We start from the raw sequence: 25,255 nt of genomic DNA, 5'->3' as shown, positions 1-25,255 counted from the left end.
GTTTTTGGATCAATTTCTTTACAATCTGAAAGCAGTTAACCAAACCATACACTAAGTGCTGGTGTTCAAAATGATAAATATACATGTATCCTCTAAGACACTTATTACACGGAGACACCATAAGGAACAACGTGCTAGTAATTGCAATGTTGCAGGCACGAGAAGGATGGTGATCATTTACCTTAATCAGTATTATTCATGATAGTCAGTTGAAAAACAATTTAACATTCCTGTTAGTATGTGTCCTCAAACGGCATGATTAGTATACTTGCCCTTCCCTACACACTCATTCGGTTGATGTGGCCTTTAATCAACAGTTAATAGAAAACATCTCCCTTTGTTTAGAGGCATATACTGTAGAATATCAAATGTGAAGCATACAGATATACTTACTGGGCTTATGGCATAATTTGCGTCCTTTCAATTTTCCTCTTTCAACCTCATTCAGGTCAGGTTATTAAAATGATTGTGATCGCCCCTGGGGAATTGAATTAGGTGCACCTCCACCACCTATGTGCCTTGAGTCTACTACTAATGTATTCACACGACCTCACTACACTACACACAGACGTGTACACACACACACACACACACACACACACACACAATCCCGACCCCATAGACGTCAGCCTTCTCACTCAACATAATGGTATTAATCATGTCAAGGAGATTAGCTGAACAGCAAACTGTAGCTTACTGGATCTATCCCTATCTAATATGCAAGCGGGGAAGGCTTCCTGAGTGGCGCAGTGGTCTAAGGCACTGCATCGCAGTGTTGCAGCGTCACTACAGGTGTCACAACCGTCTGTGACCGGGAGTCCCATGGGGCGGCACACAATTAGCCCAACGTCGTCTGGGTTAGGGGAGGGTTTGGCAGGTGGGCTTTAATTGGCTCATCACGCTCTAGCGACTCCTTGTGGTGGGCCAGGCGCCTGCAGGCTGACTTCGGTCGTCAGTTGAATGCCGTTTCCTCTGTTCGGCTGGTTTCTGAGATAAGAGAGCAAGTGTTAAGAAGCACGGCTTGGTGGGTCATTTTTCGGAGGATGCATGACTCGACCTTCGCCTCTCCCGAGCCCATTGGGGAGAACAGCGATGAGACAAAATTGCAATTGGATATCATGAAATTGGGGAGAAAAAGGGGGTACAATTACAATAAAAAAAATATATGTATATGCAAGCAGGACCCTTCCCCCTCCATCTCCTTTCTGAAAAAGTCATGCAGAAATGTCATAATTTGCCTTTTGAGGTCCATTCACCTACCCACACACTCTAAAAACACAAAAAGCACAACTGAAAGGCTAAAGAAAACACTCACCAAGCGGAGTTATTTCTCAATGTTGTGTGGCATCCAGACAGAAAGGAAACATATCCTGTAATCTGCGGTGATAGGAGTCCAATTAAGTATGAAACAAGGCTGTCAGAAGCTGCTTAATGTACAACAGCCCAGGAGTGAATGCCGCATTGCCTGAGTCTACACAAGTTGATGTGCTTATCTGGAAACTTGACTACTGCCATTAATAAAAGGTATGGTGTTTGCATACCCAACTAGCTCTCCAATGTGGGAATAATGAGCAACCTTTTGGAAGTAAGATCACTGCAAGGGTAGCAAATCAACCGCTAAGGTTATCTTCCATTTGCCTTAAGGCCATGACACAGATGTTAGCCCTTTTGTCATACACTGTTTCAAGGCTCTAATTCAATCATATCACATTGCAAAATTCAAACATTACAAAACTTAAACAATCCTGGTCTGAATTAAAAATGGTTGAGATTCAAACTATTTTATGGATAGGTATGGTTTTGCATGTATCAGTGAGATGTCAATATTTGTGTGCCCTAAGCCTTAGCGCCCGTAACACCTCAATGAGATGTGTGCATAACTAGTATGTAAATCTCCTATTTACATCACTAAATGATTTACACATTCAAACATTAGAATTCATCTCAGTGATTTATATACGTGGTGTTATTTTTATTGATTCATCTACAGTAACAACACACATTTCCCTTCAGGATCTGTCAGCATTATGTAAAAAAAAGTGAGTACACCCCTAAGTGAAAATGTCCAAATTGGGCCCAATTAGCCATTTTCCCTCCCCGGTGTCATGTGACTCGTTAGTGTTATAAGGTCTCAGGTGTGAATGGGGAGCAGATGTGTTAAATTTGGTGTCATCGCTCTTACACTCCCTCATACTGACTGGTCACTGGAAGTTCAACATGGCACCTCATGGCAAAGAACTCTCTGAGGGTCTGAAAAAAAGAATTGTTGCTCTACATAAAGATGGCCTGGGCTATAAGAAGATTGCCAAGACACTGAAACTGAGCTGCAGCACGGTGGCCAAGATCATACAGCGGTTTAACTGGACAGGTTCCACTCAGAACAGGCCTCGCCATGGTCGACCAAAGAAGTTGAGTGCACGTGCTCAGCGTCATATCCAGAGGTTGTCTTTGGGAAATAGACGTATGCGTGCTGCCAGCATTGCTGCAGAGGTTGAAGGGGTGGCGGGTCAGCCTGTCAGTGCTCAGACCATACGCTGTACACTGCATCAAATTGGTCTGCATGGCTGTCGTCCCAGAAGGAAGCCTCTTCTAAAGATGATGCACAAGAAAGCCCGCAAACAGTTTGCTGAAGACAAGCAGACTAAGGACATGGATAACTGGAACCATGTCCTGTGATCTGATGAGACCAAGATAAACTTATTTGGTTCAGATGGTGTCAAGCGTGTGTGGCGGCAACCAGGTGAGGAGTACAAAGACAAGTGTGTCTTGTCTATAGTCAAGCATAGTGGTGGGCGTGTCATGGTCTGGGGCTGCATGAGTGCTGCCGGCACTGGGGAGCTACAGTTCATTGAGGGAATCATGAATGCCAACATGTACTGTGACATACTGAAGCAGAGCATGATCCCCTCCCTTCGGAGACTGGGCCGCAGGGCAGTATTCCAACATGATAACGACCACAAACACACCCCCAAGACGACCACTGCCTTGCTAAAGAAGCTGAGGGTAAAGGTGATGGACTGGCCAAGCATGTCTCCAGACCTAAACCCTATTGAGCATCTGTGAGGCATCCTCAAACGGAAGGTGGAGGACTGCAAGGTCTCTAACATCCACCAGGTCCGTGATGTCGTCATGGAGGAGTGGAAGAGGACTCCAGTGGCAACCTGTGAAGCTCTGGTGAACTCCATGCCCAAGAGGGTTAAGGCAGAGCTGGAAAATGATGGTGGCCACACAAAATATTGACACTTTGGGCCCAATTTGGACATTTTCACTTAGGGGTGCATTCACTTTTGTTGCCAGCGGTTTAGACATTAATGGCTGCGTGTTGAGTTATTTTGAGGGGACAGCAAATGTATACTGTTATACAAGCTGTACACTCACTACTTTACATTGTAGCAAAGTGTCATTTCTTCAGTGTTGTCACATGAAAAGATATACTCAAATATTTACAAAAATGTGAGGGGTGTACTCACTTTTGTGATATACTGTATATCTTAAGTGCTGCTGATAATGTGACTTTTGCACTCACCTTCTGGTCACAACCATTTTTCCACACCAAGTAATGAGGTATTGAACTTTAGAGGCTCGTTTCACCCTGCAGTTGCACTACTTTTGAAAGTATTTTAAATACAGTACCTTGCTCCGGTCTGCATTTAGTCGACCAAAACCATATACCTGCGGCCTCAAGTGTTGTAAAAGCATTATAATGTATTCAACAAGCTGTAGATGTAAAAAAAAATGTCCGGCTCTCTTAATATGACTGGCTTTCAGACCTATCAATCACTCACCAACCAACCAAGCGTGTTTTACCGTCTTGAGAAATACTGTTTGATGCTGACGGGCTTTTCACATGGTGCCTTTCTAATTAAGTGTTGTGCGTCCATTGTAATAACCACACTGATATAAAAAATATTCCAATGGAAGCAGCTGTGTCCGCGTGTGTGTGTGTGGTGGTGACCAAGTTACATTCTAACCGGGCAGCACTATAGTGGGCAGAACCAAAACCAATCATTATTAAGTATATAGCATGTGAGGGCATATCTGGCCTACTGCTCAGATGAGCTCCAGCTAGCTATTTTTTCATGGTCCCAGTTCTCGCCGGATTTAGCGACCAACAGTTTTTTTCAGTAGGGATAGTTGACAACAGTTTTACACAAAAACGTTTATCGGCGTGACTCCTGGCATCCACTGGCATTGTTACAATTGACAGCCAATCTTTTGGCCAACTCTTTCTCTAGCCATTTATAATAAACCAGCTCACGCTTTGTATTTTATGCTGTGACGATTTACATTGAGCTGTGAATTGAGAAATTGCCAGTGTTAAACCATCAATTCCGCCCTGACAGCTCATTAGATTGTGGTGAACACATCCCTGGCTGGGCCGGCCTCCGGGGCTCTGATACTCTGATACTGCTCCACGGTAGTGCTGTGTACTGTGAAACGAGAGGGCCAAAGGTTCACAGGCTCCATACTACTCATTCTCTCCCTTCTAACAATGTTGTCATTATGATCTCTACCTCCAGTCATGGAGTAGAACCATAGCAGAAATCTGTCAAGAATAAACTTTATATGAAGGGAATTTCTTGAACTTCTTGCCCAATTTACTATGGAGTAGCATGCACTGGGATGTTGTCAGGGACAGACAATCTCAGTCATACAGACTTCAGTCAAACAGACTTAGTGTCAAAGTCCGTCAGACATCAATCAAAAATACGTCTAGACAAGTTCCCATAATTCCATGGCAGCCTTATTGGTACCTCCTGTGCAAGAGGCATATAAAGTGCAACTAACATTCCACTTAATTTTATTAATTTTAAACCAAGTTAGTTTACAAAGTATGAACAATAATTATTAAAGGCCTAGTGAACTGAACATTTTATTTGTTTGGTGTTTTATACAGTGGGGTCTGAAATGATTGACACCCTTGATAAAAATTTGTAAAAATTACTATAAAATAAATCATTCAAATACTGAGCTTTATTGGGAAATTGTATTATTTTATACTAATACAATTGCTCAGAGAAAGATTTTATTTAACAAGTAATATCATCCTTGATATCCTTAGTGTGTTATGGACTGCCCTCTTCAAATCAAACATTTTCAATGGGTTTCATGTCCGGAGACTGAGATGTCCATTGCAACATTTTTACAGTAGTTATGGGGTTCTTTTCTGTTCATGCATTCTTATTTGTATGCCAAACCCACCACTGGTGTGCTTGGCCAAAGAGCTCTATTTTCATGTCATCCAACAAATGTCGATGACTGGAGTTTGCTAAAATGCATTGCCACTTCGATTAGAACCGGTGCTTTGGTCAGATGACATGAAAATAGAGCTCTTTGGCCAAGCACACCAGTGGTGGGTTTGGCATCGAAATGCGAATGCATAGGCAGAAAATAACCTCATACCTGCTGTAAAATGGTGATGGCTCTTGGATGTTATGGGGCTTATTTGCTCCCATTGGTCCTGGGGCCCTTGTAACGTCAATGGCATCATGAACTTTACTAGTACCAGGAAATGTTTTCCAAAAACCTGTTTGCCTCTGCAACTTGGTTGCAAGTGGATCTTCCAGCAAGACAATAACTCCAAGCACACATCAAAATCCACCAAGAAATTGTTAATTGGCCACAAAACCAACATTTTGCAATGGCCATTTTAGTCTCCGGAATTGAAACCTATTAAAAACATGTGGTTTGACTTAGTTCGGGGTGAAAGTAAGGTGGTACGGTCTGGTATGGCGTCCCGGCAAAATAAATAGTGGAGGTACGCCGTACCGGTAAAACATGAGCCGATTACAAAAATTAAAACAAAATGTCAAAACTGTAGGCTATTACACCACTATTTATCACATCCACATGTCAGAGGCATTACAAATTTGCAAATGGACTTGAAAATGGGTGGTATAGCCTACGGTCCAAAATGCGATGTGGTTCAACGAGAACACAGATATTTTGCTAAGGTAGATGTGAGTGGCCGAGATGCCTGTCTTAATGACAATTGCCAAATGTCATTACCCTTTTTGGTGTTTTGTGTAACTGATGTCTTTCCATTAACCACTGTTTAGAGGCTGGAAATGTGTTGCGAAGGGATGAACGTGTGCGGGTGGACTAGTAAAGGAAACCTTTGTAGTGATTGTTTGACAAGAGCATGCACTTAGGAGGTCCCATACCGGGAATAAATTAATTCTACTTTCACCCCTGGTATTAGTATAAAATAATATAATTTCCCCATTTTTGGGAGCATAAAACATCTCTCTATTTGAATAACCTCCTTTTTTAAATGATGGTAATAGAATTTTAAGAGCCGTTTGAAAAGGCCACTTGAAATTTCAGGCTGTTTTGATGGGATCGAGTTTTGCCTGTCTGGTGACATCACCAGGCGGTAAATTAGTTAATAGACCAATAAAAAAACGTTCCAAACCTCTCTGCCAATAACAGCTAGTTTTCAGTTTTCCCCATCCCACTCAGACCACTCCTAGATAGTCCTAGAAAAATTATTGCTTGAGAATGTGCTCTTTGCTAAGATGCTATTTTAGTTATTTTTGATAATAATTTTAATTTAAAACAGTCACAGTAAGGTACTTGTTAGACAGAAATGTTTTGAGATAAAAAAATACTACTGCATTGGACCTTTAACTAAAAGTACTGCCTGCGGTCAAATTGGATCCATTGCAACCTTCAATGGCCACCAAATTATTGCCAGCTGATCTCTCGTTAAACCATCAATATGCACTAAATTCACCTCCACAGCTGATCTCAATTGCAATCGTTATTGGTCACCTCATTACCGTTCCCTAAAAGCTGATGTTTTTGAGAAGACTAAGGGCGATTTATTGACAATCATTCCGTACAACTGAAATAAATTATTTCCTTGTTTACCATGGCAAATCTGCTGTGGCAATTTACCTGACACGTTGTATGAATGGAAAAATGGAGTTGTAGCCTACTCTTATTTGATTTTATTTCAATTTATGTAGTAATCCATTATATAAAACTGTTTTTAAATCATATCAAGTTGAGGCTAAGATATCCCTGGACTGTCCATATTTGAAATGTGTAAGTAAATCAAGTCAATCATGATTGAGTTATATAATCTAGATATTTTTTATCAGATAAAAATGTAGGCTAATAAAGTTATTTCAAATGGCATATGTTATTTAGCCATTTAAGGTGAATTTTTTCAAATGAAATATAGGCCTTCTACTTCATTATTATTCTACTTTATTGAGAAGTATTTTTTAAATTCATCAGCCTTACTGTTTCCGATGATCCAGATAGGTTGATATTTCATTGGGGACGTGAGTAGAGAACCTAGACACAGCTATCTGGTATCATAATCACAGATAAATTGATCGGGTGGTTTATTCTCGTGGGTTTTTGGTTGCCAGCAAGTTTGCTTTAGCACGCAGGTGCATGTAATCTCCCATTAGTCTACATCTGTGGTGACAAAAGCATCCAACAGGTAGCTCATGACCATCTCTCTCTTCAAAGTATGTTCTCCATTAAATCTCACTGTGTAACTGTCCTAGACTAGTGCTTGAGACTGACTGTATATAGCTACATTCAACATTAGACAATTTCACAGGCATACTGTACCTACACAAATATAAATAATACGACCCTGAAAGCAATGCAAGTTGTGACGATTCAAAACGTATTGATTCAGAAGAAATGGTGCTGTGCAAATCACCCTAAGTTTCCAACATATGCTTCTAGAATGTTACTCAACAAATGTCAATGACGTTTCATTACAAACTCCATCTGTTACTTAAATAAACTGTAAAATCACAGGAGGAATGCAACTTTATGGTAACCCAATTCATATTAGTTGCACGTTTTACCTACAGCTGAGTTGAAACAAGACACACTTGGAATAATGATGCTCAAACACAAGGAAAACATTCATTTAAACACTTAAAGTGAATACCCTGGAGAAAAGCACTAAAGCGCTTTCTTACAGTTGATAGATTTAGGTACATCACAGTGGGGGGGTCATCAAATCTGCCGATATCTGTCATACCTTTTATGCTCAGACTTCTTAGCAACAATTGTAAATTGTTGATTTTGTGAGACAAATTACAACAAAATGATACAATTAGTTATCAGATCAAATTTTTGGTTATTTTATGCATGAAATAAAGTCACAAAAATTGTGGATTATGCCTGGTCAAAAAGTACTGTGATCTTCCATGGAATGACAAAAAATGGGTGTAGGGTCTATTTTGGTGAACATTAGCACAGGAAACTGAAGTGTGGATCTATAGTACAGTTTTCTATTTTTTATCAAATATATCCTACCAATATCAGACAGAAGTATTGAGATCTACAGTATCCAACAGACTGATATCTCAAACCAAGCTCATGTTCTTAATCATGGAAGCGTGGCCATAGTTGAATTGTTACAAAAATGGATGTGGTCCAAGTTTAATTTCTAACTGCAAACATGCCAATAGGTGGGTGTCACTATCACTGTTTTTTACTGTGAGAAATCAAATTATATCTGGGCATTCATCTCACAGCTCACATCAGTGCTACCTACCATTAGGTTTGTATTTTCCTATTATTTTTCAGGAGGTAAAATAGTCAGTCAGGCGTTTGGGAAGGAGAACTGAATAATGTAGGCCTAGTATGTCTGGAGAAGTCAATCAGAACACCTTAAAGTATAACTACTATAACCATTGTTTCTCTGAGTCCCTGTGATGTAAACTCCAGCACACTGAAAGGAACTTCAGTCGACCAAACGATTGTGGGTCTATAGCGCATCGTGGTATTTCTAAAATACTTTCACAAAAAAGTTTCACATTTTAAATTAACTGCAATGTTTCCAGAGTTCTATAAAATATGACCTATAATTACTTACAACATGAGCTTTCAAGCAGCTTTAATGTGTTGAAATGTTGTGGGCATAACCCAACAACAATGTTGTGGGCTTATACAGGTCATAAGAAATATTCATACAAGTAGTAGCTGATTGGCCAGCTCATCCTCCTCAGGGAGATGACATCATGTTCGATGAGGAAATAGCAAGCATTTCTAAATGGTCTGTTTGAGGTGTTTAATATATATATATATATATATATATATATATATTCTTCTCCATGTTTTGGCAAAAACCTTCTTTGTATATGAGTTAACAGAATGTGCAATTTTCAGTGGGTAATTACTTTAAGATAGTACAATATTTGAAATATGCCCACATAGTTTTGAGGAGAAAGTTGCAATAGTCCAGTAAAATCCACCTTCAAATGGTAAATGTCAAATACCAAGCAGCTGGCAACTCCTATTTTTGGCAATATTTTGCCCTTTAGAGAATTTTGATTAGGTTGCTGGCATTTTGTTGAAGTGTTACTTCATGTAAGACTCTACTAAAGCTTTTCTTTGTGAGATACTCTACCCTCAGATATTTGGCTCCAATTACTGTCAATGCATCTGTGCTGCATGTACAACATAACACAATGCCTGTTATTTTCTATTGTCAAACACTGCAGTTGTCCTCAGTTCTCTATTGAAGGTGTCAAAGAATTATCCAGAACACCACAGTTTTTTATCACGTGATGATTCTTACCTGTTGATACTTAGCAGACTATGTGTAGAGAGAGAGACTGCAGTTTCTATTTTGTATGACTACTGTAAGATGTACCAAATTAAAATGATGGGTGAAGCCTTTAAAGATAATTATACATCCTTAGAAGTTGTCAGAAAGTTGACAACCAATTGTTAGGTCTATGGTCTATCCTAAACAGCCAATGATCTAAAATGTTTAGTCTCTAATGTCACATACATGACGCTGGAGACGAAGCAGGTACGGGGAGTCAAACATTTAATATTGAACGGACATGGAATGAGACAGGAACAGCGTCAGCAAACGAGTAATACAGACAAAAAATAATTAATGCAGCAGCAGGGAACAGAGCAAGGGAACTGACAAATATAGGGAAGGTAATAAACAGGTGATCAGTGATAAATCGCTGATGTGCGATATTGGACTAATGCTCCATTGCTATTTGCGCATTCAGGTGAGCTAAACACAAAGTATAATGTCCAATACTGATGGCTGTAATTGCAGCAGGAGTAAACACATTGATGTAAATGTACATTAGGCCAAGCATCATTCATGAGAACTTTTGATGAGACTGATAGGTTTAGGGTAAATCACCAGAATGTTGTTGGGTGTGATGTCTGATTATGATTCTCTCACTGACTACATATTGCAGAGCTGTTAAGTGCATGAGTTAATGGACTATCTACATTTTTGCTAAATTATTTCCTTCATTCAAATCAGATGTCTACAGTATTCTCTTCCCATTTTACCAAATAAATGATTTATTTACACTGAGCCACTTTCTGCAGTGCAATCAGAATGGGTGAGATAATCACATTTTCAGTTAAAAATTACAATTTCCTGTATGTGTTCTTTTATGCTGTATTTTTGGAAAGACGTAGGCCTACGACTTGTAAGGAAGAGGGATTTGATCTCTAAATATGTTGCTTATTAAACTTAATCTAATGCTTGTTAAATATATTTTGTTTGTTTTTTCTTTAATTTTTTTAAAGTGCTGATTTTAGCCAATATGCTACTGAAAGTGCTCAACTTTGATTTAGCTAGATGGTCACTGATACCCGTGACATTACTGACAAAACCGCTTTTACGCAAAAAAGACTTTGATGTGTCTAATATGATTCTAACATTGTTCCACGCAGGTTGTAAAATTTGATCAGCTGTTCACAAAGCACAATATATTAGCTAGTACTGTCTAATAGCTATAGATAGCGATCAGAAATTAGCCTGGATTCATCACACTTGATTCTCAACCTCATTTTCTTTCTCACATTCTGATGTCACTCAAGAAGTGCTAGCACACTGCCTTATTAGGAAACGCAGCCACCTGTTGGTAACGTTTAGCCAATTATAGGAGAGGTCATGAGAATTTCTTCATATCTGACTAGTTAACCTCAACTTTAGAATCCTCTTAAGAGAACCTCTTCATATCTGACTAGTTAGGAGGACTCTAAAGGCTAAACAATCATAATACAGTTTGTCTTACTCCTATACTGTAGGCCTGCATCTATATTTCATACATTTCTACTCTTTTGGAGTAGGCCTACTTTGAACATATTTATAGATGAACAGCTGTGTGGACATGACCAGTCGTAGCTCATAGAAGGGTTTACGCCCAAACAGGTATAATTTGTAGGTCCGGCGTAGAGTACATTTTGCATTGGACATAGAGTTACGACCCACTTACAACCAACTGGAGCAGCCGGCCCCAGCAAAGTCACATGAGAATTCAGGTAAACATTGTTCTTCATTGTTCTTGTGTTTAATATGCACCCTGGGCTTCACCCCCCTGGGTTTACCATACACTGAATCTCAAAATAGACCAAAGGAGAAATAATGCATATGAAATAGAATTACAATATTTTTACAGAACTATAGCATCTACCTCTACCAATGAGACTTCCCATTAGGGCCTCATAACCCTTTGAACATGTCCATAGTTATCCATAGTTATAAAGGGTTATCCATAAATAGCCTGAGTGACAGCCATAAGATATATTAAGTAGAGCTAGCCTGTATGGGGCGACAGGGTAGCCTAGTGGTTAGTGCGTTGGACTAGCAACCGAAAGGTTGCAAGTTCAAATCCCTGAGCTGACAAGGTAGAAATCTGGCATTCTGCCCCTGAACCCACTGTTTTCCGTCACTGAAAATAATAATTTGTTCTTAACTGACTTGCCTAGTTAAATGAAGGTAAAATATCTCCCTGTCAGGAATGGTTTTGCATCTATCAACAGTAAACCTAGTGCCAATACGTTTTTTCTGGACTTTTGTTATGTTTTCCATGTAGCAATGTTGATTCTTCTGAATGCTGATCATTCTTAGAATGTATGATGACTGCATCATCATGCATATTATCTGTATGCCTTAAGTGTGTTACTGAAGCCTCCAAACAACTGTCTAACCTGGTGCAAGGTCGGTCCATCTCTTATCTGGTCAAGGAGCTATAATATTGCTCACCACTGGAGCCTTGATGCCAAAGCACCTCCATTCCAACCACTGAGATGACATTGACTGTGGGACATTTCACAATTCCCAGTGGTTATTTCAGAAATCACAGTCCATTTAAAGCCAATTAAATATGATCGCAGCAGTAGAGTATTCCTCCACCATACAGCCACCACAAAGAACTGCACTCACATGGCAATATAAAGAACCGCCCCAGGTGGTAAGGGTAGGCAACAACACGTCTGCCACGCTGATCCTACTTAGTCCCCTCCTGTACTCCCTGTTCACCCACGACTGCGTGGCCAAACACGACTCCACCACCGTCAAGTTTGCTAATGACACAACAGTGCTACCACATCACCAATGAACTACCGATAACGATGAGACAGCCTATAGGGAGGAGGTCAGAGAACTGGCCATGTGGTGCCAGGACAACAACCTCTCCCTCAATGTAAGACAAAGAAGCTGATCGTGGACTACAGGAAAAGGAGGGCCAAAAAAGCCCCCACTAACCTCAACAGGGCTGTAGTGGAGCGGGTCGAGAATTTAAAGTTCCTTGGTGTCCACATCACCAGCGAACTATCATGATCCAAATACCAAGACAGTCGTGAAGAGGGCACGACAAAAACGTTTCCCCCTCAGGAGACTGAAAAGATTTGGCATGGGTCCCCAGATCCTCAAAAAGTTCTACAGCTGCACCATCGAGAGCATGGTTGCATCACCACCTGGTATGGCAACTGCTCGGCATCTGACCGTAATGCGCTATGGAGGGTAGTGTGTACGGCCCAGTACATCACTGGGGCCAAGCTTCCTACCATCCAGGACCTATATAATAGGCGGCGTCAGAGGAAAGCCCATAAAATTGTCAGAGACTCCAGGCACCCAAGTCATAGACTGTTTTCTCCGTGCTTCTACACCTGCATTGCTTGCTGTTTGGGGTTTTAGGCTGGGTTTCTGTACAGCACTTTGAGATATCAGCTGATGTACGAAGGGCTATATAAATACATTTGATTTGATTTGATTTCTCTGCTACTGCACGGCAAGCGGTACCGGCGCGCCAAGTCTAGGACCAAAATTCTCCTTAACAGCTTCTATCCCCAAGCAATAAGACAACTGAACAATTAATCAAATGGCTCGGTACCGGTACCCCCTGTATATAGCCTCGTTATTGTTATTTCATTGTTACTTTTTATTATTTTTTACTTTAGTTTATTTGGTAAATATTTTCTTAACTCTTCTTGAACTGCACTGTTGGGGCTTGTAAGTAAGCAATTCAAGGTAAGGTCTACACTTGTTGTATTCGGCGCATGTGACAAATAACGTTTGATTTGAACAGTACACAGAGTCTGTAGAAAGTGTTGACATATCCATTTTAAATGCGCTACATTTCTCCTCTGAAAATCAGAGTAGCCTACATAACCATTTTAATTGTCATATACCATACATCCTGATAATCACCAAACGGGAGAGAACAACTTCAACATTTCAATATCATCCCTAAACTGTGCCAACCAGCCACTAACTTTAAATGCATATTTTTGGAGTTCCAAGCCATCCAGCCTTTCTTTTATTCTGCCTCTGATTTCGATAACCTTAAAATCACATTAAAAGATGAAAATGCAACACAATTTCTGCTGACTCTGTCTGCTTTGAAATGCAAATAGCCTTATTGGTTATATATAGCTAGGTTTCCATCCAAATGGCAACATATTTTCATGGAAGTATTCTACAATCCGCATAAAGAAAACGTGAATTTTCCCAACAGGGATGTGTTTCCACCAAACTGACTTGTTGCATAAAGAAAACGTGGATTTTCCCAACAGGGATGTGTTTCCACCAAACTGACTTGTTGCATAAAGAAAACGTGGATTTTCCCAACAGGGATGTGTTTCCACCAAACTGACTTGTTGCATAAAGAAAACGTGGATTTTCCCAACAGGGATGTGTTTCCACCAAACTGACTTGTTGCATAAAGAAAACGTGGATTTTCCCAACAGGGATGTGTTTCCACCAAACTGACTTGTTGCATAAAGAAAACGTGAATTTTCCCAACAGGGATGTGTTTCCACCAAACTGACTTGTTGCATAAAGAAAACGTGGATTTTCCCAACAGGGATGTGTTTCCACCAAACTGACTTGTTGCATAAAGAAAACGTGGATTTTCCCAACAGGGATGTGTTTCCACCAAACTGACTTGTTGCATAAAGAAAACGTGGATTTTCCCAACAGGGATGTGTTTCCACCAAACTGACTTGTTGCATAAAGAAAACGTGGATTTTCCCAACAGGGATGTGTTTCCACCAAACTGACTTGTTGCATAAAGAAAACGTGAATTTTCCCAACAGGGATGTGTTTCCACCAAACTGACTTGTTGCATAAAGAAAACGTGGATTTTCCCAACAGGGATGTGTTTCCACCAAACTGACTTGTTGCATAAAGAAAACGTGGATTTTCCCAACAGGGATGTGTTTCCACCAAACTGACTTGTTGCATAAAGAAAACGTGGATTTTCCCAACAGGGATGTGTTTCCACCAAACTGACTTGTTGCATAAAGAAAATCAGTGCGTGATGACTTAGTGCACACAATGTACTTTAATGCTTATGTTTTCATGCGCTGAATAAAAATCTAAAATACAATGTTTTCCATTGCACTTTCAACTCTACTGATAGTTTTGTCAGAATTGTTGCATTAAATAGCAAATGTGCCTACTCTGGTCTTGGCACGTGTGCTCTATCCAACAGCTCGCAGATACAGTGCGGGTAGGCTGTGCGAGTAGGCTCATCTACATGATGAGATGATTATGGATAAGAGTGAGAATATTTTTAGTTGTGAAATGGCAGTCAAGCAACAATCATCATGTCACCAGAATAAGACCCTCAATATTTATTAGAAAGGCGCATCAAGCTCATCACCATGCACTTTCACCACCCTGTGAAGTTCATCATAATTTATTTCATCTGCAGACTAATAAACTGCAAGGTTTCCCGAGTCGTAGTTGGAGGACCACACACCATATCATCGCGTGACTCCAAGTTTAATTTGATATATTATTTTATCAATATTTGCGCATAAAGGTGTTTCCACTGCCATTCTCGCATAATTAATTTTATCAACACCAAAAGATCCCACCATGTTGAACAAAAAAATGATCTGCCAGGATTTATAAAATTGTACCAAAACTTCCGTTTCCATCACAGGTGTCGTGATTTTTCGTTTTTTTTTCTCTGTATTACTTGACTTGCACAACTGTCAATGGAAACGTGGTTTATAAGAGGGGTCTTTTAAATGCATAAGTGGGCCTCGGACCTAGTGCCCAAAGAAGTGAAATAACTGGACAGGGAACAATTTTCGAAGTCACAAAACTCTCCATTTACCTTGTGTGGGAAATGAGGTGGCTGTCACAAACTCCAAATAAAAGATTCTGCTGCCACATAGCGCCAGCTGTCTGCTAAATAATTTATGCTTTTGGCTCTCAACTTTGCATCCGTCTGTCCAATCAATATTTTTCAATGGAAAGTGTATACAGTGCCTTGAGAAAGTATTCACACACCTTGGCATTTTTCCTATTTTGTTGCCTTACAACCTGGATTTAAAATATATTTTTTGGGGGGGTTGTATCATTTGATTTACACAAAATGCCTAACACTTTAAAAATGCTAAATGTATTTTATTGTGAAACAAACAAGAAATAAGACAAAAAACACAGAACTTGAGCGTGCATAACTATTCACCCCCCCCCCCCCAAAAAGTCAATAATTTGTAGAGACACCTTTTGCAGCAATTACAGCTGCAAGTCTCTTTGGATATGTCTCTATAAGCTTAGCACATCTAGCCACTGGGAGTTTTGCCCATTCTTCAAGGCAAAACTGCTCTGGCTCATTCAAGTTGGATGGGTTCCTGCTGGTATACAGCAATCTTTAAGTCATACCACAGATTCTCAATTGGATTGAGGTCTGGGCCTTGACTAGGCCATTCTAAGACATTTAAATGTTTCCCCTTAAACCACTTGAGTGTTGCTTTAGCAGTATGCTTGGGGCCATTGTCCTGCTGGAAGGTGAACCTCTGTCCCAGTCTCTGGAAGACTGAAAGAGGTTTCCATCAATCATTTCCCTGTATTTAGAGCCATTCATCAGTCCTTCAATTCTGACCAGTTTCCCAGTCCCTGCCGATGAAAAACATCCCCACAGCATGATGCTGCCACCACCATGCTTCACTGTGGGGATGGGTTCTAGGGTTGCTCAGAGGTGTTGGGTTTGTGCCAGATATAGCGTTTTCCTTGATGGCCAAAAAGCTCAATTTTAGTCTCATCTGACCAGTGTACCTTCTTCCATATGTTTGGGGAGTCTCCCACATGCCTTTTGGCGAACACCAAACATGTTTGCTTGTTTTTGTCTTTCAGCAATGGCTTTTTTTCTGGCCACTCTTCCGTAAAGCACAGCTCTGTGGAGTGTACGGTTTAAAGTGGTCCTATGGACAGATACTCCAATCTCCGCTGTGGAGCTTTGCAGAACCTTCAGGGTTATCTTTTGCCTCTTTGTTGCCTCTCTGATTAATGCCCTCCTTGCCTGGTTCGTGAGTTTTGGTGGGTGGCCCTCTCTTGGCAGGTTTGTTGTGGTGCCAAATTCTGTCCATTTTTTAAATAATGGATTTAATGGTGCTCCTTGGGATGATCAAAGTTTCTGATATTTTTTTATAACCCAACCCTGATCTGTACTTCTCCACAGCTTTGTCCCTGACCTGTTTGGAAAGCTCCTTGGTCTTCATGGTGCCGCTTACTTGGTGGTGCCCCTTGATTAGTGGAGTTGCAGACTCTGGGGCCTTTCAGAACAGGTGTATATATACTGAAATCATGTGACAGATCATGTGACACTTAGATTTCAGACAGGTGGACTTTATTTAACTAATTATATGACTTCTGGAGGTAATTGGTTGCACCAGATCTTATTTAGTTGCATCATAGCAAAGGGGGTGAATACATATGAACGCACCACTTTTCCATTTGGTATTTTTTCAAATTTTTTGAAACAAGTTTTTTTTTCCCAATTCACTTCACCAATTTTGACTATTTTGTGTATGTCCATGACATAATATCCAAATAAAAATACATTCAAATTACAGATTGTAATGCAACAAAACAGGAAAAATGCCAAGGGGGCTGAATACTTTTGCAAAGCACTGTAACTATAAATAGGAATCTATTTTACTGATTACACAATTTAGTCTAAAATGGCATGGACAGCTATGCATCTGGACTCTTCTAAGAATTGTAGATTATTCTAATAATGTACATGTTTTTCCATGTAAAACAATTATATGTACATGTTCCAGAATCAGTTACAAAACTCAAAGTAGTTAGTATACATATGTGTAAAAAGCACCATCAATAAATTACATGTATAGCCTTTGTTTTATAGTAAGGTAGTCTTGAAGAGTACCATAGTAGAAGAAATACTATTATACAAAATAGCAGGCAGTAAAGATTCAATAGAGTTTCATGAGTGTTCATGCTGATGCAAGCACACAACTGATTCACTAGCTCCATGGCGGAAATGGCTAGACATCTCTTTGAAATGTAGGTTAGAGCTCTTCAAAACTATCTGAACCATGCCCAATCAAGACTATTTTTAGGTCATGTTCATTATTGTATAATCATTTGTACATAGACTATAGCCATTAACAGGAAAATATCCAGTTTCTACATTCAAGAAACAAAAATGAAGTAAAGTAAAGGACTGACGTTACATTTCTGATCATGGCAATATTTCTGCTTAATTAGGCTGTTTCACAATTCAAACAGGTCAGTCTTGTTTGAATAAAAAAAGTGCCTTTCTATGACTGGATTCCCTCCCCATCAATGTCTAGATTCTAGAATGTCACATTTGCATGCAAGGTTTGTGGTCTGACGGATTCACAATGTCTTGTAGTTAAGCAACGACTCTATCATTTAATTGTCACCATGAATCTGCCTTGGACAATCAAACATGCACAAGATGGCCTGTATTATGTTGGAAAATTAAGCTACCACCCTGCTTGTATTACAACCCCACACCCTGCCTCAGTGCAAATAGGCTTTACAGTAATTTCACCTTTGTTTACAATATCAATACACTTAAAGGTTTTAAGCATATACTGGCAAATAATTGCATCAAATTGATTTTTAAGATGTTCCCTACATACAGTGCCTTCAGGAAGTATTCATAGCCCTTGACGTATTCCACATTTTGTTACAGTCCGAATTCAAAATGGATTAAATCGATTTTCATTCTCACCCATCTACACACAATAACCCATAATGACAAAATTAATTTTGGGGGGAGGGAATGTTTGCACATTTATTGATAATTAAATTCCAAAATATCTCATTTACATAAGTATTCACACCCCTGAGTCAATACATGTTAGAAACACCTGTGGCAGCGATTACAGCTGCGAGTCTTTCTGAGTTATTCTGAGTTATTTGCACATTTATTATTTTCATAATTCTTCAAATTCTGTAAAATTGGTTGTTGATCATTGTTAGACAACCATTTTCAAGTTTTTCCATAGATTTTAAAGCAGATTTAAGTCAAAACTGTAACTCGCCCACTCAGGAACATTCACTGTGTTCTTGATAAGCAACTCGTGTTGATTTGGCCTTGATTTAGGTTATTGTCCTCCCAGTGTCTGGTGGAAAGCAGACTGCAACAGGTTTAGCCTGTACTTAGTTCCATTCAGTTTCTTTTTTTAACCTGAAAAACTCCCCAGTCCGTGATGATTACAAGCATACCCGTAACATGATGCAGCCACCACTATGCTTGAAAATATGTCTACTCAGTAATGTATTGTATTGTATTTGTATTTCTCAAAAAGTGCATATTACTTTAGTGCCTTGTTGCAAACAGGATACATGTTTTGGAATATTTTTTATTCTGTACAGGATTCCTCTTTTTCACTCTGTCAATTAGGTTAATATTGTGGATTAACTACAATGACGTTGATCCTCCGTTTCTCCTATCACAGTCATTAAACCCTGTAACTGTTTTAACGTCACCATTGGCCTCATGGTGAAATCCCTGAGCGGTTTCCTTCCTCTCCGGCAACTGAGTTAGGAAGGATGCCTGGATCTTTATAGTGACTGGGTGAATTGATACATACCATCCAAAGTATAATTAAAAACTTCACCATGCTCAAAGGGATATTCAATGTCTACATTTTTTGTTTGACCTAAACTCAGCAAAAAATGAAATGTCCCTTTATCAGGACATTAGAGTTTAAACCCTTTACAATGAAGATCTGTGAAGTTATTTTGATTTTTACGAATTATCTTTGAAAGACAAAGATAATTCATAAAAATCAAAATAACTTCACAGATCTTCATTGTAAAGGGTTTAAACTCTGTTTACCATGCTTGTTCAATGAACCATAAATAATTAATGAACATGCACCTGTGGAACGGTCATTAAGACACTAACAGCTTACAGACGGTGGGCAATTAAGGTCACAGTTATGAAAACTGATGACACTAAAGAGGCCTTTTGACTGACTCTGAAAAACACATCTGCGTGAACGTGCCTTAGGCATGCTGCAAGGAGGCATGAGGACTGCAGATGTGGTCAGGGCAATAAATTGCTATGTCCGTACTGTGAGACGCCTAAGACAGCGCTACAGGGAGACAGGATGGACAGCTGATTGTCCTCGCAGTGACAGACCACGTGTAACAACACCTGCACAGGATCAGTACATCCGAACATCACACCTGCGGGACAGGTACAGGATGGCAACAACAACTGCCCGAGTCACACCAAGAATGTACAATCCCTCCATCAGTGCTCAGACTATCCGCAATAGGCTGAGAGAGGCTGGACTCAGGGCTTATAGGCCTGTTGTAAGGCAGGTCCTCACCAGACATTACCGGCAACAACGTCGACTATGGGCACAAACCCACTGCTGCTGGACCAGACAGGACTGGCAAAAAGTGCTCTTCACTGACGAGTCGCGGTTTTGTCTCACCAGGGGTGATGGTCGGATTCGCGTTTATTGTCGAAGGAATGAGCGTTATGCCAAGGCCTGTACTCTGGAGCGGGATCAATTTGGAGGTGGAGGGTCCGTTATGGTCTGGGGCGGTGTGTCACCGCATCATTGGACTGAGCTTGTTGTCATTGCAGGAAATCTCAACGCTGTGCATTACAGGGAAGACATCCTCCTCCCTCATGTGGTACCCTTCCTACAGTCTCATCCTGACATGACCCTCCAGCATGACAATGCCACCAGCCATACTGCTCGTTCTGTGCGTGATTTCCTGCAAGACAGGAATGTCAGAGCCCGGATCTCAATCGCATTGAGCACGTCAGATCCTGTTAGATCAGAGGGTTAGGACTAGGGCCATTTCCCCCAGAAATGTCTGGAAACTTGCAGGTGCCTTGGTGGAAGAGTGGGATAACATCTCATAGCAAGAACTGGCAAATCTGGTGCAGTCCATGAGGAGGAGATGCACTGCTGAACTTAATGCAGCTGGTGGCCACACCACAAATTGACTGTTACTTTTGATTTTGTTCCCCCTTTGTTCATGGACACATTATTCCATTTCTGTTTGTCACATGTCTGTGGAACTTGTTCAGTTTATGTCTCAGTTGTTGAATCTTGTTATGTTCATACAAATATTTACACATGTTAAGTTTGCTGAAAATAAATGCAGTTGACAGCATCTTTTTATGCTGAGTTTATATACCTATAGGTGCCCTTCTTTGCGAGACATTGGGAAACCTCTGTGGTCTTTGTGGCTGAATCTGCGTTTGAAATTCACTGCTCGACTGAGGGACCTTACAGATAATTCATTATATGTGTGGGGTACAGAGATGATGTAGACATTCAAAAATAATGTATTACTGCACACTGAGTCCATGCAACTCACTATGTGACTTGTTAAGCAAATGTTAACTCCTGAACATATTGAGGCTTGCCATAACAAAGGGATTGAATACTTATTGACTCAAGACACTTCAGCTTATCATTTGAATACATTTGTAAACATTTCAAAAAACGTAATACCACTTTGACATTATGGGGTGTTGTGTGTCTGTAGGCCACTGACAAAATATATAAATGTAATCTTAAATTCAGGCCGTAACACAACAACATTTGGAAAAAGTCAATAGGTGTGAATACTTTCTGAAGGCACTGTATCTCTACCATCATCATAGGGTCTCAATCTGTGCATTGTAGTCTACAGAATAAGGCAAACAGTTGAGACTAGAATTTTTGTGAATCAGGGATCTCACTTTCTATCCTATAGATAAATTAATAAACACATGTATTTGTTAACCATAAACTTATTATTGGCATTACAATGACATAGGTCTGAAATGTGTACGGGGCATTCTATTAGAATAATCTATAACATCCTGCATGATAAAAAAAGATTAATTAGGCCATGTCCGCCCAAAGTCCCCACATGACTTTGAGATGCAGCATTGTCATTAACTCTGATGGCACAGCTGTGACAAAACAAATGTTTCTTTCACAAGCCTGGGAACCACTGAAAATGCCTGCAGCGTTGTTAATTCCTCTGGAAATCGTATCACTCAAAACTAAATATTATGGAGTTGAAAAACGAGTGTTTGACGTATGATTCATGCACATTAGGCCCCTCTCTGCAGAAAGTAGAGGCTTCATATGAATATATCAGGAGGGCTAAATGAGTACCAGGTATCTTATATCCTGATGCCTAGTCACCTTACCCCTCCCTATATTATTTACATATCTACCTTTATGACGCCCATATCCCTGCACATTGTAAATATGGTACTGGAACTGACTGACACCGTATATATTATGCTTGCTTACTTTCTCATGTTCTTATTATTATCTCTTGTGTGTTTTTGTTCTACCTTATGTCATTTTTAACATTACATTGTTATTGATTACTGCATTGTTGGGTTTAGAGCTGGCAAGAGAGGCATTTCACAGTACTTGTGCATATGACATTGAAACTTGAAGAACTTGAAAACCAATGCTATAATGAAGGTGAGAGACTGAATAATCTAATGGCAACTGCCTTGCCGGCGCAATGCCATTTTGTCCAAGCGACTCCTTAACTCGTTCTTTAACAGTATCCCATGACGAAGGATGCTAGCCTAATGTAAGAGGAAGTCATCACCAGTGGTGGAAAAAGTACTCAATTTTCATACTTGAGTAAAAGATATATTAACAGAAAATTACTCAAGTAAAAGTGAGTCACCCAGTAAGATACTACTTGAGTAAAAGTCTAAAAGTATTTGATTTTAAATATACTTAAGTATCGAAAGTAAATGGAATTGCTAAAATATATTTAGGTATTAAAAGTTAAAGTATAAATAATTTCAAATTCCTTATATTAAGCAAACCAGATGGGACAGTTTTTATTAGTTTTTATTATTGATGGATAGCCAGGGGCACACTCCACCACTCGGACATAGTTTACAAACAAAGCATTTGTGTTTAGTGAGTCTGCCAGATCAGAGGCAGTAGGTGTGACCAGGGATGTTCTCTTGATGAGTGCATGAATTTAACCATTTTCCTGTCAAAATGTAACGATTACTTTTGGGTGTCAGGGAAAATGTATTGAGTAAAAAGTATATTATTTTCTTTATGAATGTAGTGAAGTAAAAGTTGGTAAAAATATAAAAAGTAAAGTACAGATACCCCAAAAAACGACTTAATTAGTACTTTAAACCACTGGCCATCACAAAGTCTTACTGAGTCCAACAAAAATCTTTGACCTCTGTCATTGTGTCATTTCAAACCAGATTCTTACAATGAGTATAAACCACTTGGACTAAGTTCTCTGTTTCTATGGAAATGCCAGATGCACTACATAAACTGACCAGCACAGGAGAGAGTAGGACAATTGCTGCATCAAAAAAACATCTGCAAGTTAGCCTGTGATGGGTGAGTTCTGAAGAATGATTCATTAAATGATATCTAGGAGAATTGGATGTGATCAAAGTATTGCGAGAGTCAGTGGAAGTTGTCCTTATGGCCCGTATATGCATCTAGAATCCACTTGAATGTCAGCACAAACATGGGACCTTGCCTAATATGGCTAAAGGATTGGGTGGGTGTGGGTGGGAGGTATGATGAAACTGTACTTCACTATCAATTGTGGGTCAAAATATTATTAATTGGAGTCTGGGGTTTACCCTTTGCCAGGAGGTAGGCCTATGACCTGTAAGCATGCTGAGGGTGTTGTGTTCAGAGGTTCAGACACTCATCAGTTTAGAAACATATAGCCTATGTTGCACATGGGGATGTGTAACTTACACCTCAGACTGAAGTGTCCCCACTTGTGTCTCTGAATGACTAGCGTTCTGTGTGGCGCGACTGGTAAAATGCTTTGGGAAGGCAGTCACGTGTGCTAGCAAGGCAGAGGTCCTCGGTTCGAGCCTCACTGTGAGACGAATCCATAAAAGTGGTACTCGCTAGGCAAGCAGTGTGATGTCCTTTATGCCCGCATGTGCAATTCCATTCCTTACTACTTAAGACAAACATCGAGTGAATATATAGGCTGCTACAGAACAATTGTCATACACAAACAGCAATAGCCATAGTCATATAGCTAAGCCTGCTATGTCTGTTGTCAAAACGGCCTAGTTTTAATGACATAAGTGATACGATGTTGACTTGTGTCAATAATGAAATATTCAGATGTTACAACAAACTATGCAGTGAGCCTTCCTTGTCACGTGTTCCATAAGGTTTTCCCGGGATTAACGTTGGATGTTAGGGTAGACTATGAACCTGAATTTGAGGCATGTCATTATCATTACTGCCTATTGTCAGAACAACATTGGAATGCACATCTGGTTCAGAAATGCATAGCAGCCAGCTAGCTACGACCACAGATACTACTGATATATATTCAATATTCAACAATGGCCACTGTAGTCGACTATAGACTTAGTCTTGAACTTATGATCAATATTGTATCTCACTCTACCCCCAACCCCCTCCCCTCTTCAGTACTGGTTCTCCCCTTCAATTACAGTACATCTACATGATTGAAACTGACATTTTAAGAGGCATTACAAAGAAAACAACACTGATGATAGCCTATTTGCCAAGTTACCAACGTATTTTCATTACTAGCAATATTCATGAACCATTACAAATATTCACAAATTGCCCATCATTGTACTTCTATGGTTTACCATTAAAAAATAGGGACATTGTTTAAACTAAATTACATGAAAGTACAGATGTGATCAATAAAAACGAATCTTTAGGATCCAAAACAGTTTCAAATAAGAAGTACACATGTCCATATAGGCCTACATGATTAATCCAATGATGGCAATGAAAAGTACATGAGAATAAGAACCACTGGTATAATCATGAAGGGATTGTTTTACAATCCATGGTGAAAGAACAAAAAATAACAGTCTGATAACAAATAATTAATTTGGCTAGTGGAGGAATATTAATGGTGGCCTCCACAGAGATTTCATGATTAGGCTAAAGTGACACAAGCCTTTGCCATTGTTTCTTTCACACGAATGTGGCTTTTTAAAACACTTAAAACCATTGGAGAGCACATTCACTTGTCAGAGGAGAAGTAAAATGCTCATAAAGGCGCTATTGATGAGGCACTTGTGCAACGGCATGCCAGTCTCTCTCGGAAATGCAAGAATGAGACCGACGTCAGGTTTCAGTCAAAAGCACATATAAAAACTGAAATTATGCCCAAATGATCAATTATCAATAGACTACCATGAAAAGACAATAAATAGTCACCGTCATTCATCAGGCGTTTAATAATCACTGTAGGCTAATTGAGAAACGTTTTGGCTCTGGATATATTGCATACATGCAAGTTTTTCTCAAACTATTAAACGTTAGATTAGACGTATGACACAGTCACGTCTCTATAGAGCAAACCCCACATATGGAAAGGATTTTAACTTACCGTTAGCTGCGGTAATCAGACATGCAAAAATAAGCAGGGTATGCTTAAATTTCCCCATCGCAGTCATGTTCGTTGTTATTCCACGCAGCCCCCGGTTTCTTGGGTTTTGTTCAACGATCACAAAAATACATAGAGATCCAGCTTTGGCAAGAAGATGTGACGCCTATGGTGCAGGGATTCGCCTATATTAGCTCTCATATCATCAAGAAATGCTACTGCAGAGATACGAGATTGACGAGCAGAGACCCAAATAGGTTTCCTTGATCCAAGGATAGCAAGAATGTGTACTGTGGGCTACTACGAGATTGCAAGAGAGGGAAGAGTAGAGAGAGCCTG

General features: G+C 39.8%; 1 protein-coding gene across 1 annotated transcript in view; it reads right to left on the bottom strand.

Moving 5' to 3' along the window:
- LOC139381109 (CUB and sushi domain-containing protein 1-like) overlaps positions 1–24,986 on the bottom strand; it is a 528,754-nt gene extending 503,768 nt beyond the window's left edge. The window contains exon 1 of the mRNA XM_071124395.1: positions 24,920–24,986. Within this exon, the coding sequence (XP_070980496.1) occupies positions 24,920–24,986 (67 nt within the window). The remainder of the gene's footprint in view (positions 1–24,919) is intronic.
- Positions 24,987–25,255: the final 269 nt, after the last annotated feature.

This window comes from Oncorhynchus clarkii, chromosome 23, assembly GCF_045791955.1.
Source record: "Oncorhynchus clarkii lewisi isolate Uvic-CL-2024 chromosome 23, UVic_Ocla_1.0, whole genome shotgun sequence".
NCBI lineage: Eukaryota > Metazoa > Chordata > Actinopteri > Salmoniformes > Salmonidae > Oncorhynchus > Oncorhynchus clarkii.
This window is presented reverse-complemented; position numbering and strand designations above follow the sequence as displayed.